Genomic DNA, 15350 nt, shown 5'->3' with positions numbered 1-15350 from the left:
TTTTCTTTAATTTGACTATAAATGTTGAGTCTTCTCGACAGACCACCACACAAAAGCGGTACTTGCACATAAACAATTAAAAAGTCAAACTCAGGCATTTTTATATATATAAAAAAAAGTTTCTTCAGTCTTTAGACGCCGCCGAGGTCACATGACACCGTTGTTGTCAGCTGGTCGAGTGAGACAGACGACGTTGCCAAGATGGTGATCTTCAGTGTGTATGTGGTGAACAAGGCTGGAGGTTTAATTTACCAATATGACAACTACGTCCCGAGAGCGGAGGCCGAGAAAACATTTAGCTATCCTTTAGACCTGGTGCTCAAACATCACGATGAAAAAGTCATCGTGTCGTTCGGACAACGAGACGGAATCAAAGGTAACGCCTCAAACAGACCCGGCTACTTCAACCTGCTAGCTACTGTGTGCAAAAGACTATACACGCAGCACAGTTGGTTTAAAATTAAAAACAGCAATAGACCAGTTTTCCGTGTTTAAGTATGTATGGTATATTTGTCTTGATGTGCTGTGTCTGATGTAATAAGTCATGTGGTCGTTCTGCAGTGGGCCATGCAGTGCTGTCAATCAATGGAGTTGATGTAATGGGAAAAAGCACAGGAGACGGGAAAGACATACTTGAATATCTGAAAGATCCTGCAAACTATCCGGTGTCTATTCGATTTGGACGAGCAAGACTGAGCTCCAATGAAAAACTGATGCTGGCGTCCATGTTCCACTCGTAAGTTATGATATCCAAAGTGTTTTACATTTCGTACACACTGGAGCTGTAGGGTGGTGTGGTGGGGCCAGATTCAAGTCCCACTGTTAGACAGGCACTCACTGACACTAAATACAGCACTGATGATCTCATGGGAACTTCTTTTGTTAAAAAAGGTGAACACAGAATTGCAGGTCTAATGAGTTTGAAACATCAACTTCCTTGTTCTCTCTGTTTTTTTCCTAGGTTGTTTGCTATAGGTTCACAGCTGTCTCCTGAAGTTGGCAGTTCAGGGATTGAGATGCTAGAAACAGATGTCTTCAAACTCCACTGCTACCAGACTCTCACAGGTGAGTAGGGAAAAAAGAAAGTAAAAGCTTTGACAATAGCATGTGTGTATCACTGATGTTTTTAACTGATACATTTTTTTATTCACTGTTTGTTCTGTCAGGGATAAAGTTCATCGTGCTGGCCGACCCTCGACAGTCCGGCATCGACGCGCTGTTGAGGAAGATTTATGAAATATATTCAGATTTTGCCCTAAAGAACCCGTTCTATTCTCTGGAAATGCCAATCAGGTAACAAGCATGTTTCAGGAGACGATGATGTCCTGTTACATTTCGGTTCACTTAATCAAGTATCCAGTTGCTTGTGTCCTCTGATGTCACTGTGTGTGTGTGTGTGTGATTTTCAGGTGTGAACTCTTCGATCAGAATCTGAAGAGCGCGCTGGAGGTCGCAGAGAAAGCTGGAAACTTTGGAGCTGGATCTTGAACCAGTGTGAACTGAAGAGACAACGTGAACCTGCCTTGAACGGTCTTTTACTGATCACTGTGGATTTACTGAACTTAAACGACTAAGGACGTTGATGAGGGAAAATACAATGGATTTTCTTTGCTTCTTTGGACCGGGATTTGACACAGTGTAAATACATAATGCTCTGTAAATACTTAGAGATTAAACTCATGTGTGTTACTATTTCATATTTTGTTGTTTTTGGTTGCATGTAAATTTGATTATTCTGTGATCAAACTGTAATCTGCTAATCATTGACTAAGAAAATTATTATAAAAAACTTAACCCATGATTTCATTCAAGCCTTTGACTGTTCTCATAATGAAGACCACACATTGTCCTTTCCTCAGAATGGATCATCATTGTATTTCAATCTATTATTCAATAATACATTATTAAATACACAAATATAGCATAATATACCAGTCTTCAAACCAGATTCCAAATTTGTCCTCTTGTCACTGTAATGTTTCAGTGGTCACATGAGGAAAAAAAAAACTTTCAAGATTTGTTTTTCTCACATTACACTGTATGACAGACATAATGTTTGGCCATTTATATTCTCTTGTTGAGTTATTCATGCAGTTTTTAGAGGCCGCACATTGATTAGCACCTTACAAACCAGGTGTTTGAAGCAAAAGATGCTCAGATACCATGAGCTTGGTTTACACCTGTGCTGTATAACTGACTGCAAAAATACTGTGGTATATATATATATATATATATAAAAACTAATATGAAAAATATGACAATACAGCAATGGCGCAATATATTCAGTTGTGCTCTGGATGCAGAAGTGTCATAATGTTTTTAGTCTGCCTTCTTGGACACGTGACCCATCTTGGTTCGGATGTTGCGCAGCAGGAAGAATCCAACTGCGGTGATGCCACAGACGACCTCTGCTACCCAGAAGGCGGTTGCCCAGCCGTGGTGCTTGGCGATTGTGCTGAATGGAAGTCCAGACAGGAAACCACCAACTGAGGAGAACACAAATGGATATGTTCACTCCAAAATAAAAGAAAAAGTGTAATGCATACAAATCACTTTCTCAGTTAAGGATGAACTTGTGTCCTGTATCTTACAATATGTGGTATAAACTAAACTGGAGTGAAAATATCAGCAGGAAGCTATTAGCTTGTAATAAATGTAAAGGCATTTGCATATTTCATATATGTAACTGCCTTTAAAACCAATCTACTTACTGTTTGCCATCAGGGCAACAATGGCATGTGATGTCCCACAGTAGTTGGATGGGGCACTCTCATTGGCTATAACTCCAAACAATGCTATTGGTCCATAAGAGGAGAAACCAAAGGCAGCACCCAAGCTGAGTATCCACACCTGAATGAATGGATGAGATAAAAAAAATTATAAAAACTGAAGATGAAACAGTCTGACGTGCAGTGTGCTGCATCAAATCATGTCTCTGTAATTCAGATTTGTTCAGGGTTCAGAGTTCGATACCTTTGAGCTGTCAGGAGTGACTGTGACTCTGAACAGTAACATGGACACAGACATTCCTGCCATCATGCAGATCAGGACGAAGTGGCGGGGATTTCCATAAATTCCCATGCCTTGCTGTACAAAAGAAAGAAATATATAAATATATTGCTTTCGCTGGCACCCTGAAAAATCTACAGTTAAATGTGTTCTAACATGTCTGTGAATGTTTTTCTACACTTCTTTTGTTGTTGCAAAATTCCTTTCAGTCATGAAATGGAGGTGAAAAGGTGTAGACAGGTTAGAGAGTATTTTGTTGGCTGTTGAAACTCATGAGACCTGGAATATGCAGTTCAATATTAGTGAGGCTAAACCATTTTTACCCTTTGTGACTGGGTGACCTGAACATGTCACCCTTTTCCCTCTGTGCTAATCATAAACAAATATAAGAAAAACTGTTGCTTGACTTGTATCTTCAAATAAGTTCCTATAAAAAGGGGAACCAAGGCCACCCAGGACTAATGAGTGTGTTAATTGTACTTCCTTCTGGGAGAGATGGAGTAATTAGTAAAAGCCTTACAAAGTGTGCTGTAATCTGTAGTGCATGAATGCTACAGGCAGTTCTAGCAAATTTGCATAAAGAAAATGTGTGGTTAAAAGCACCAAGGAAAAAAAAAACTCTGCTTGAAAAAGATCCTGAGGACCGAAACGTTGTTTCTTTTATAATAAAGTTTTTTGCAAGTGATTGGACAGTGTGCGGGAGACCCTTTTTTCCCTTGGTGACTCCAATCCCATGCTCCAACGCACCTGTCTTTTTAAGATAACTTTTAGGTGTGCATCGGCCTCTATACCTTGTCTGGTTAAAAGCACCAATCATTAAAGGAGAATTCTGGTCATTTTATAAATAACGCTCTACAGCTGTAGGTCCCCGAGTGCTACCATAGGAAAAGACCAGAGAAAAATATGTGCAGCCTGGACCTAGCTCTCCTCCTGCTAGCTGCGCAACACTGCAGTTAAACAGCGAAGTAATGGGGGCAGAACTTTAAAACCGTGACTTTGGCCTCTATTATGCTCAAAATATCACTACACGCTTTGCAACATCCACCAGTGCCTTACCACACAACACTGACTGTGCATAAACTCTGTTAATATGAGAGAGCAGTGCTACATGTGTGTTTTTGTCACGTAGCTCTGTTCATGCTGGCTTCCTTGGAAGACCTTACTAATTCTTCTTTAAGTTGCAAAAGACAAAAGCTATTGAATATTCAAATAAAATGAAAAAGCTACATGAAAGCTGAGGAGGGATGTTTACTATGTACAAACTCACTCTGGCCACGGCCTTGTCGGAGAAGTAACCTGCTGCAAGGCTGCCCAACAGGCCTCCAACCTCCAGGGCACTCATGTATGAGCTACCTGTGAAGAAGAACATGCCGACTGAAATAACAAACCACTCCTCATTAGAATTGGGAAGTGTATGCTCTATCCTCTCTCATACCCATGAGTGTAGACTGGCCCTTGTCCTGAATGAGAAACAGCTGGCCCCAGTCGGTGCAGGCCGTCTTCACCCCAAACACCACCAGGTAGGACACAGACAGCACCCACAGGTAAGGTGACAGCAGGAACTCAGACAGAGTGCTCTCATTACTGGAGGCTCCTGAACAGGAAACAGGAAGAAAAAACAGCTATCATCACTGCCACTTTTTCTGTATGTATTTCAAATATTAGCATCAACATGACTTAATGGGTGTGATATAATGTTGCAGTGGCTGAGGTTAGAAGTTGGAGGCATCTAATTTAAGCAACATGTAACATCTCTTCGCTGCTATTCTCTCTCTCTTTGCTGGTGCACAGCTCACACAGGTGGCATGTGAGGGGCACACTGGGTGCATAGTCCACCAAGTCACTGACCTTTAGTCCCAACACAAAAGGCACATGCTGTACAAAAACACACACACACACACATCTGGACAATGCACAGTTGTGTGTTATAAAGCAAGCATAGTGTGCCTGATTCACCCAGTCACTGTATGAGAGGAGTAGTGGAAAACTCCTGTCCCTGAAGAATTATAATTAATCACTTGGTAAAAGTCACAGTCTCACCTCCTTTGCTCTTCTTGGCCGCTGCTGCCTCTATATTGGGCAGCCCCACATCCTTTGGCTCATTCTTGATGACCAACAGACAGACAAAGGAGAGCGCCACACAAATCAATCCAGACACCGACAGTATCGTCCTCCAGCTGTAAGTCTCAGACAGCACTGTGGCAATAATTGGGCCCAAGCTGCCAGCCAGATTCATGCTGCAGGAGAGAATTGCCCACCATGTCCCGAACTGAGAAGGCTCAAACCACTGACAGCAGACAAGGGGGAAATAATGACATGAAGTAGTTAGAGCAGTGACAGGTCATTCACTTCTCCTTTGGTGTACAGGAGGGAGAAAATAACTGAACCAATGCAGTGCTTCCTACAGGATTAGTTTCTATTTGTGGCGGTCAAAGTTAGATATCAGTACATTGCAGAGTGATGCACTGGCATGTGGTTGGGTACCTTGCGCAGCACTCTGCCACAGGGAGGCCAGCCGAGGCCCTGGCCCAGGCCGTTGAGAAACCACAGGGCAGAGAAAACAGCGACAGTGGAGGACCAGGAGAAGACCACATTGATGCCTCCCACCATGAAGAGGCCAATGGAGAAGAGCCAACGGGCACTGATCTGGTCCGAAAGCACGCCACTGATGAACTTACTGATAGCGTAGGCCAAAGACTGACTGCTGGTGATCATTCCTGAAACAGAGGACATGCAAAATGCTTGACAGGCTCATACCAGTCATCTGGAGTCTACATAGAGAAAGTAGAATATATACGAGCACGTGTGGAGGTTTATCGGTGGCCATGCTTATGACATTGATGTTATGGGGGTAAAAAACATCCATCATTTGGATTTAAATTGTCAAATTAAAAACAAAATGCAATTCAATTGACTTTCAGAGGGGTTTGAATAAAAATGTTACTTCAGCACAGCAACAATTAAGCATAAGGTTAATGTAAAAACCAAGTGTCTCATACCCAAGTCATCCTTATCCAGCTCAATTTCTTGCATTAGTGAAGGCATCACAAAGGAGAAAGTCTTTCTGTTAAAGTAGTACAGCGTGTAGCCTACAAACATGGCCAGAAATATAGTTCCTCTGTAGTATCCGTAATTCGCCGAAGCCATGATTGCAGGTTGCGGATAGTCCTACGAAAAAACTGAGAAAAATTACAAGTCGGTCCGTTTGACAGATTCCTGCTGCTTGTGACAGTGAACTTTGCCTCAGGATCCACTGTGCAGAAGCAGCTGCCTCCAAGTGGAGAGGTGTCTGCAATCAGCAGGGCAAGGTTAATGGTCAACTTCTGTGCCCCAAAGCTGCAGAAATCTGATAAAGTGCTGCAGGCTGACCAGCAAAGGCCCAGGGAGAGGACTTCAATCAGTTTGTGACATCAACACTGTACAGGATCTGTTGTTTCCTTTAGGCGCCGATTACATTACTTCTACTTGATCAGTGACCCCGGTGCTGTTTTCCTGTGCTGCTGTTTGTCCATGTGAGGATCTGATTGAAGGAGTGTTCAGACTAATGGGGTTAATGATTCACCGGGGAGTCCAATAGTCAGTGCAGACAAGGGGGGAGGCTCCTCTGCAAGTGAGAGGGGTGTATAAACTTTGTGATGATCCACAGTAGCAAAAGACCTGACAAACAGAAAGTGGAATGAACAAGGAAACAATAAAAAAAACAAAAAACATTCATCTTAGTAAAGTTCAAGTAAGTAAGTAAGTTCAAGTTCGAGTAAAGTACTGTGATTCACAGTAGATAGATAGTTAAGTGAATAAACTGTGGAGTATGCATCGTTGTATTGCTCATAAACAGTGGTCATTAGCGTGACAGAAGCAGCTACCTCATGTCCTCCCTGTGAGTGAGGGTTGATCATCTTCCTGGTCTCTGTTGTTGGACTTTTTCGCACAATAACTTTGCCTCATGTTTTCACTATGGAGCAGAGAAGAGCAGCAATTGTGACGTTTCCGCATCACGTGGATTAACCGGCCCCGCCCACTAACAAGCACGTTTTTATTTGATTTGATTTGATTTTGTTTTGTTTTATCTTATTTAATTTAGGAGTAATGTTTCAATTATTCTCTATTATATACTCTCTAAAATTATATATATATAAAAAAAAAGCAACGACAGGAACTCCTCCTCTTCCTCCTCATGTATGTCCCCATGGCAACAGACAACAAACAATACCCAAGTCCTCAAACACAAATATAACGCTAGCTTGGAGCCACGTTCACGAGCAGCAGTTAACGGTAGATAAATACATTCATAACAAAACATCTCTATTACGTTATTAGGACACCAAACAAGTAAAGTTAGCATTTAGCTGATTTAGCTTGTGTTTGACCTCTTCACCTCCACTGACTCCAGTAACCCGAGATGGCCATGGTAAGTTTCAGGTTATAATATAAAGTGTCATACTATGTAATGCCACATTGCATGTATAGAGAGCTGCTTAGTTATTGTTTTTGCTGTAGCTGATAGAAACTGTTTTATCGCTACAGAGAATGGCATCTTCCTCTGCCACCTTGAGGGACAGGCCCTCTGCCCAAAGGTATGTCACCCGGGCCCCCACCTCTGAGGTGGAGGAGACCCTGTTTGGAAGTCGAAAACCGGTGAGTGACTGTAATATACCGTACTGTTTTATATGACATCTGACCTATCCTACATGATGAAATAGCAATTGTGGATGTGCTTTCTTATAACTTTAGAATGATTTGTAATGTGTAAGTGCAAGGGTGTGGGTGCAGGTAAGCTCCAAGTGTGTTTGTGATGTGTTTCTAATTTTTTTTATTTATTTTTTTTATAAATCTGTTTATATTATTATTTTCAAATAAACAAACATACAAACAAACAAACAAGTAGAAAACATACAAAACATTATACCCCCCACCCCAGTTGGTCTTCCCTTTTCAAACAGAATATCTCATCAACCACCAACCTTACATTTGTATATTCATATTGATGTAAGAGCACATCTGGACAGAAAAACAGAATGTGTTGTTCACTCCCACACCGCAGGAGTTGTAGCTACATTATCAAAATATGAGATAAGAGGCTGCCATGTAGTATAGAATTTCTCAGTTGACCCTCGGAGTGAAAATTAGATTTTTTCTAATTTAAGAAATGACATTAGGTCAGTCTGACTCTGCCAAGATTGTTCTGCTGGGGGTTTAGGCAACTTCCAGTGTAGAAGGATACGCCTGCAGACAATCAGAGAGGCAAATGCTAAAACATTTAATGTCTGCTTACTGAATTCTGAATAATTTGAGGGAAATGCAAAAATAGCAATGAGCGGACAGGGAGTGATAGCTACACCTAGAACCTCTGACATGATCTTGAAAAAGCTCTTCCAGAAGATGTTAGCTTCGAGCATGACCAGAAAGTATTGGCTAAGTCAGCTGGGACAAAGGCACATCTATTGCAAGCTTCACTACTGCCAGGAAAATCCTTTGCTAGTTTTGCTTTGCTGAAATGCATTCTATACGATATGTTTCTAATTATCTGCAAATCTGCACTTAACCTTCCAGAAGGACCAAGATGGAAAGACCATTCAAATCATCACAAAAGACCTCATTCGCAATCTCAAGTAGGCAACCACTCTCATCAGTGTGTGTGTGTGTGTGTGTGTGTGTGTGTGTGTGTGTGTGTGTGGAGACCCCAAAATAACATTTAACAACCAATCCCCACCACCTCCTATTTTGTGTCAGGGTCCCCTGGAAAGATCCTTCAGGAGAAGCCGTCGTTCTTTCACCGGCTGAGCTTAAGCGGATCACCTCGACATCCACCCACTTCCTCACCAGGGAGAAGAGGTTTGCCTTGAAGGAGGCGTATTACAGGAAGAAAGATGAGGAAATGGTAGGAAACACCAAACTCCAGTGCAATAGTCCTGAACTTAAACAACTTAAACAAAGACAATTAGACTGTCATACTTCAAAAAAATACAGTAGGGAAAATAATGATTTGATCCTCTGCTGATTTTGTAAGTTTGCTCCCTCACAAAGAAATGGACGGCCTATAGTTTTTCATGGTAAGCTTATTTTAACAGAGAGAGACAGAACATCAACAAAAAATCCAGAAATAGTATCATCATATAAAGGTTATAAATTAATTTACATTTGTGAAGTGAAATAATGGCAAAAAATCAGCCGGGGATCAAATACTTATTTTCCCCACTCCTTATCCAGAAAGCTGCAGATGAAAAGAAGCGTGAAATCTACGAGGCGGACCTGGCCCATGAAGGGAACCTCGCACTGACTGACCTAGAGCTAGAAGCCCAGGAACGAACACAGCGTCTGGTGGAGCGGGCCAACGCCATGAAGCTGGAGCAAGAGGAAGAGATCAAAAAGCTCAACCAGGTAGACTGGTCACAGAAACTGTCAGTCACTGGGAAAACTGTTTTAATATTAAAGTGTATCTGAACATCAACAGATGTGTTAAATGTGTGTGTGTGTTGGTGGGATCCCTCAGCTGATTCTGGGCGCTCAGTGCCAAGCCACTCGAGACGCCCAGATCCAGGAGAGGAAGCAGATCCAGACAGAGCTGACGGAGGAGGAGAAGCGTCTGGACACCATGATGGAGGTGGATCGTCGCAAGGCCTTGGAGACTATGGAGCAGATTGAGGATCATCAGAAAAGGCAGAGGATCAGGTAATAAGGAATCTGAACTCTGGACTATGTGGAGAGGAAATTTAATTGGGCCCCCAACAAAGAGGGTGTGTGTGTTACGTGCTCTTGTTTTATATTCCAGTGGCATGCAGCAAATTTGTGGCCAAATCAAGCAACGCCTGGAGGAAAAGCAACTGGAGGACGAGATGAAAGAGCTGGAGAAACAGCAGACACGAGAAAAGCAGGAGAAAATGAACATGGAAGACCTCAAGGTGCGGAGGCAAAGGTTTAACAGAGATATGCAACCACATACTTGATGCTCTGGCCTGGAGTCTTGTTTCTTCTCTGACGGGTTTGTCTTCCTCCAGAGCCTGGAGAAGAAGAGGGAGGAGCAGCAGCGTCTGCTGGAGGAGGTCATGCGGATCAACAACGAGATCCTGCGGGCCAAGGAGCAGAGGAAAGAGGAGGAGAAGCTGGCTGACATGAGAAACATGGAATACGTTAAGAAAAAAATGGTTAGATGCCAAACATGTAATCTCAGCTTTCAGTTCAGCAAATGTCAGTTTTCATATGCATTTTGCGTTTTTTATTTATATCATCACTAGTAGTTATCCCAGCAAGTAAGTTGTTTTTTCAGGGTTCTTATTCCTTCATTTCTGCAGGAACGTGAGGCAGAGTACGAAGCGGAGCAGAGGAGAATCAAAAAGGACAAAGAACTGGAGATCGCCAGGCTGAGGGCCCGTCAGGAAAAAGCAAAAGATTACAAGGCGGAGCAGGTCAGAAATAAAAAACACTCTTATTTGAAAAGTACATGTCCCCCAAACCAGATCCTATGTATTTGATTGTCCTCCATCTTGTCATCTGGGTTTTCATTTTAAAGGATGAACTCCGAGCTCGCAGGAACCAGGAGAGTATGGACAGAGAGTGGAGGAGAAAAGAGAAAGAGTTGGCTATAAAGAAAGCCCAAGAGGAGGCGATGTTGACGGCCGCTCGCCTGGAGCAGGTTCAGTGCAAAGAACACTTCCTGTCAATCGAGGCAGGACGAGAGAAAGCTGAGTTTGAGAGGGTGCTCAAGTAAGATTTTTTGTGTTACAAATTCCTAATAGTATTCCCACACTAATATTTGTTTTATGTTTCACATTCAGGTATCGCAGGTTATTAATATTCATTTTACCCGCTACCTCCACCTGTCTACACACAGGGTGCAAAAGGAAGCAATAACCAAACAGATGGAGGAAGAGACGAAGCAGCGCCAGAAGGCTCTACGTCACTCCGAGGCCATCCGACGCCAGGTGAAGGAGCGCGAGCTCTTGGCCGCCGCCCGCCGCAAAGAGGTCTTCAAGGAGGCCGACAGGCTGATGGACGAAGCTCGGCAGAGACGTCAGCGCCTCGATGAGATCAAAGAGAAGAAACTGAAGGAGCTCAAGTAAGCAGCAGCGGATTATCAGGCCTCTCTTGGAGTTGGAAATGGAACATTTCTGTATTGTGAACAATCTGTGTAACCCTGTTGTGTTTGTCAATGTGCAGGGCCATAGGACTACCTGAAAAATACTGCAGCCAAGTGGAGAGGAAGGCCAGGGCCAGCTCTTCATGAGTCCTCAGCTGGAGCTTAAGGGTGCCAGGCCCTCACCCGTCATCTCCATCAGCTTTACACACAATTTTAAGTAGTAATGTAGACATGTTATTTCCTTAGATTGTGACTGTATACATTTCAGTGGCTAATAACATGGCTCATTGTGTCTACGCTTTGTGTGGAAACTCACAAAATAAAAGCCTTACCTTTTGAAACATTTCACTCCCTCTCACAAACTGACTCCACTTGAGACTGGGTACAATTTTTAGGTTTTATTTAGGCTAGTATTTCCCTTTCAGTTTTGTCATATTCTTCCACTTACCAATGACAGATCCCCTTTTATTATTAATATGCATGACAACAGAAAGGAATTCAACTTATGTTAGGGTTAAGATGACACTTTACACACACAGCTTAAAGCATGTAAGGGAGTTAAGTACATCAAGGTAAATACAGGCTCTTATTTCAGACCATTCTTAACAAAGAACTGGATGTACTGAGATCTAATTTCTTCATCATAACCATCTAAACACACAACCTACAGGAGTGTTCATGGATCTAGTTGAGCTGTCATTAGGACACCAATGGTTCCACCAGCCTGTCTTCTTCTGCCTCCTTGTTTGTTCTTGCTGCTAAGCATTAACGCAGGAGGAAAACAGGACAGGGGGAGTGAGTGGAGGACAGATGGGTGGGGTCTCCATCTAAAAGTTTTCAATTCGTCATGTTCACATCTGTACACGCCAAAAAAACGTAATGGTGACCGAGGGAAACACCACAACACCTGGCATACACGGACCTCAGCACGAGGAGGGTTCAGAGTAAATACACACACACACACACGGTACGGTTGAGGGGTTAAGGGCCCTGGGGTTTGGTTGCCGTGGTCCCGTCCTTGCACATACACAGATACAGTCTCACACAAGCACTGTACACGGCACAAGAGGTCACCTAAATACATGGAGCCAATGAAGGAGAGCTAACATCTAAGAGGGTGGATTGGATCGCCCAGTACAGGCGGAGAAGGGGTTAAAATTCTTATTTAGACCATCAGGTCACATTCTATCTCACACACACTCACTCACGCACACACACATACACACTCACACCCTCATTCACACAGTGACATACGTCTGTATGCATTTAAAACTCCATAAAGCTACACGCCTGTGCAGAATATACTATCATTACTTAGTGTTGCTAGCTATAGCCATTGAAATGGCAATATATGTTCAAATATTATATGTAACCTTTTTTTCCTCAATATACAATGATGAAATGCATTATACAGACAAACGAGACAATGTAAGCTGTTCACATGTTCAGTACATCAAAAAGTAAGAGCTTCTCTACATTAATTTCTTCACGAGTGCAAAATCCAATGCTCCTCCACCTACTTCAAAGGTTCATTGCTGAGCTTTAGCAAGTCCACTTCTGCACAAACCATAAACCAATAATAAAAAAAGAAACATGACAATAACATGAACACAAAAAATTCTAAATAAGTAGTCATAAATATGGAATGTGAAAAACAAAGAAACATGTGGTCCAATTTCTTTTCAAACAATACAAATAAAAGTCCTTCAATGCAGTTAAATGTTTTCTCTTGTAACAGGACAACATAATAAAAAAATAGTACTCGAAACCAGAGTGGGCTGTTGCTTGCTTGTGGCCCCTGTTGTGAGTAGAAGACCATGGGAAGCTGGTGAGGAACACAAAGAGAGAAGGACAGATAGAAGGAAGGTGTCAGGTCGAGTCGTTGTGGGGGCTGTTGGGTGTTCACATGCCGTAACCAAAGCTGGGCTGTGGCGGCGGGGCGTAGCCTGGTGCTGCCGTGTAGCCGTAGCCGTAGGCCTGCTGGGGAGGCACAGCCACGTTGGGCCCGGCTGTGAGCATGAGCTGGGGTGTGCCTTTAACAGAAACATCAAAACGACTTGTTAAAATGAGCACGGCCGGGGGTCATTGTTAAAAAAATAAATATTCTCATTATTACACCAATGATGATGTGTGTTGACGTTTTTACCGTAAACAATGGGTTGGGACTCTGTGGCCTGCTCCTCCTGTTTCCTCAGGGACTCAGAGGCTTCGAGTTTGTCCACCTGTGGGAAACACAACATCGGGGATTTCGTCAGACGTCAGTCACGCAGCGGGCGATGGGGCTCTTGAAGAGCAAGGGCTGAGGCGCCGCGTTTGTAAAAAAAAACTGACCTCTCGGTTATTTCACTGGCTGACGGATGGGACCATTCCTGACAGGCGAAGACGAATACAGTCCAGATTTAAATAAAAGAATCAGGCCGCAGGAGGCAGACCTTACTAATGTGTTGGCTAAATGAGTACATACAACTAGAGAGCTACTGGCTACTCTAATCAAGCTTGGCTACAGCAGCCTAGATAGACATCCACTTGTTTGTAGAAGTATTAAGGATTAGGAGGGGAGACGAAACAAACAACTACTGGGTAACAATGGTCCCACCATCCAGCCACCTAAATCATCTGCTCTAAACATGTCTAAGTAGTATGTAGAGAACCAACCTCTCACCAGTAAAAAATACACTCAGCAAGCCCAACATTTATGCGTTAACCCGTTAGTCCGTCCATCTATTTGCACAGTTTCAAAATGCTCCTTGTTGTTTAAGTTGGTGAACGGAGAGGCAGACCATAAGCTTTGCTAGTAATTTTTAATATTGTGAACCTAACAGAGGTGACGACTGGATTATGAAAGGGTGATGTCATAAAAGTAGTGGTAGTTGTGTTTAACATGGGGGACTTACAGTATACAAAGTAAAACTGAAACATGCTTCATGTGCCTGAGTGTATGCTGTCGTCATGGGTCAGGTGGTGTACTGACAAAAGCTCATTCTAAAGATCATCTAAAGCTTTTTGTTGTCTATTGAGGGTTTAGAGGGGATAAGAAATTAGTGCATTTATTTGAAAAACAAGGAAGTGCACATTAATGTTGAAAATAGGGCTACTCTCTAAATAAATTTGATTTATTCATTCATAAAATCTGTAGAAATTAATGCCGGTCACGGGTTCCCTTTCTAATCAATTGTCTAAAATCTAAAGATTTGCCATTTCTCTTATGTTCTTACTTTGTGGCCATGTCTTTTACTGGGATATAAAATTATCAAAAATAATTGCAGGTAGGACTAAATATTTGAGTTTTCTTTTTCAAACCAGACACCAAAACTTTGTGGAGTATGTTCAGTGCACCAATTAACAGAAGAATTAACTAGCTAAAACGTCCTGTATTTTCTTAGATGTTTAACTTTAGGCTCAGCAGCTCAGAGGCAGATAGTGACGGGGGGAGAGGACGAAAGACAAAGCTACAAACAATTGAGAGAATTAAGCAGCCAGCGAGAAGCTTCAGATATTACCCTCAGCTCCGACAGTTTGCAGCCTAAAATACTGGTGAAATCAGTGAAGGACAAAGCTAAGTGATGCAGCAGGATAGCTTTTCTCTTACGGTGGTTTTAGGTTCAATTCTCTACATACTGTCTAGTTTCCTAGTACAGTCAGTCAGTCTGGTTAAGCAGGCTGTTTTCAATAAAAGACAGGCTGTTGTTTGGTTTGAGAAGAGAAGGGTTGAGAGACATGCTGAAGCGGCAGTTTAGTCATTTTCTTCTTGAAGAGTGCATGAGAAAGAAAGGAAGAACAGACAGACAGACAGAAAGGAAGAGAGAAAGAGAAGCAGAGAGCCATAGTGGAGGGAGTGTCAAAGAGGGTGGAGGGGATGGTTTTGTTCAGCCAGTTCAAGGTTTCCAGAAGCAGGCACAGCCAAAAAACGATGTCTCCTAGCCTGGCCTGAGTGCTGCTGATGCTACCAAGGGAGGGGAAAGGCATGCTTGTCGTTCTACATGTTGTGTATTTTTCCCCCAAAGAACAAACCCAGACTACAGATTAATTGCTCTTACACACTGAAATTGTTTGTCAAGTGAAGAGACCACACTTTACACTATCAACGACATATGCTTTAAAAAGAAAAAGAAAAGCCCATGCTCTTGTAATGCTACTGTCTACTAAATGCTACTGTGTTTTATGGCATTAAGAAAAATTCAGTCGTACAGACAGACAAGGAAAAAAAATAGAAAGGTCTCTGAAGGAATGCTTCATTCAAAATTATGCCTCATTGGTGCATTTATTG

The 15350-nt window shown here is 42.5% G+C and overlaps 4 protein-coding genes across 5 annotated transcripts in view; 2 read left to right on the top strand and 2 right to left on the bottom strand.

The window, feature by feature from the left end:
* Nucleotides 1-181: 181 nt before the first annotated feature.
* trappc4 (trafficking protein particle complex subunit 4) lies at nt 182-1760 on the top strand. Its single transcript, XM_083984531.1, has 5 exons — nt 182-376; nt 562-736; nt 962-1065; nt 1167-1293; nt 1410-1760. The coding sequence occupies exons 1-5, from the start codon at nt 202-204 to the stop codon at nt 1486-1488; spliced, it is 660 nt and encodes a 219-aa protein (XP_083840657.1). The 5' UTR covers nt 182-201; the 3' UTR covers nt 1489-1760.
* A 90-nt stretch (nt 1761-1850) lies between these two features.
* On the bottom strand, nt 1851-6648 carry slc37a4a (solute carrier family 37 member 4a). Its single transcript, XM_083985368.1, has 8 exons — nt 6009-6648; nt 5494-5726; nt 5050-5296; nt 4445-4603; nt 4277-4362; nt 2974-3087; nt 2712-2850; nt 1851-2486 (listed from the first exon to the last, which is right to left on the bottom strand). Exons 1-8 carry the CDS (start codon nt 6154-6156, stop codon nt 2320-2322), a joined length of 1293 nt encoding a protein of 430 aa, XP_083841494.1. The 5' UTR covers nt 6157-6648; the 3' UTR covers nt 1851-2319.
* Nucleotides 6649-7408: 760 nt separating this feature from the next.
* On the top strand, nt 7409-11250 carry cfap45 (cilia and flagella associated protein 45; the record flags this gene model as incomplete). The annotated part of the gene is made up of 12 exons (XM_083985618.1): nt 7409-7417; nt 7534-7644; nt 8560-8618; nt 8740-8887; nt 9217-9387; nt 9500-9678; nt 9779-9908; nt 10005-10151; nt 10299-10412; nt 10517-10710; nt 10838-11062; nt 11164-11250. The coding sequence occupies 12 exons, from the start codon at nt 7409-7411 to the stop codon at nt 11228-11230; spliced, it is 1554 nt and encodes a 517-aa protein (XP_083841744.1). The 3' UTR covers nt 11231-11250.
* Nucleotides 11251-11566: 316 nt separating this feature from the next.
* The window catches only part of LOC310996015 (clathrin heavy chain 1-like), a 29001-nt gene continuing 25217 nt past the window's right edge, over nt 11567-15350 (bottom strand). For both annotated transcript variants that reach the window (XM_083985269.1, XM_083985270.1), the window contains 2 exons: nt 13230-13305; nt 11567-13116 (listed from right to left, as the gene is read on the bottom strand). In XM_083985269.1, the coding sequence (XP_083841395.1) occupies nt 12986-13116; nt 13230-13305 (207 nt within the window). In that variant the 3' untranslated portion in view covers nt 11567-12985. The remainder of the gene's footprint in view (nt 13117-13229; nt 13306-15350) is intronic.

Source organism: Trachurus trachurus (assembly GCF_905171665.1).
Source record: "Trachurus trachurus genome assembly, chromosome: 13".
Taxonomy (NCBI): domain Eukaryota; kingdom Metazoa; phylum Chordata; class Actinopteri; order Carangiformes; family Carangidae; genus Trachurus; species Trachurus trachurus.
This window is presented reverse-complemented; position numbering and strand designations above follow the sequence as displayed.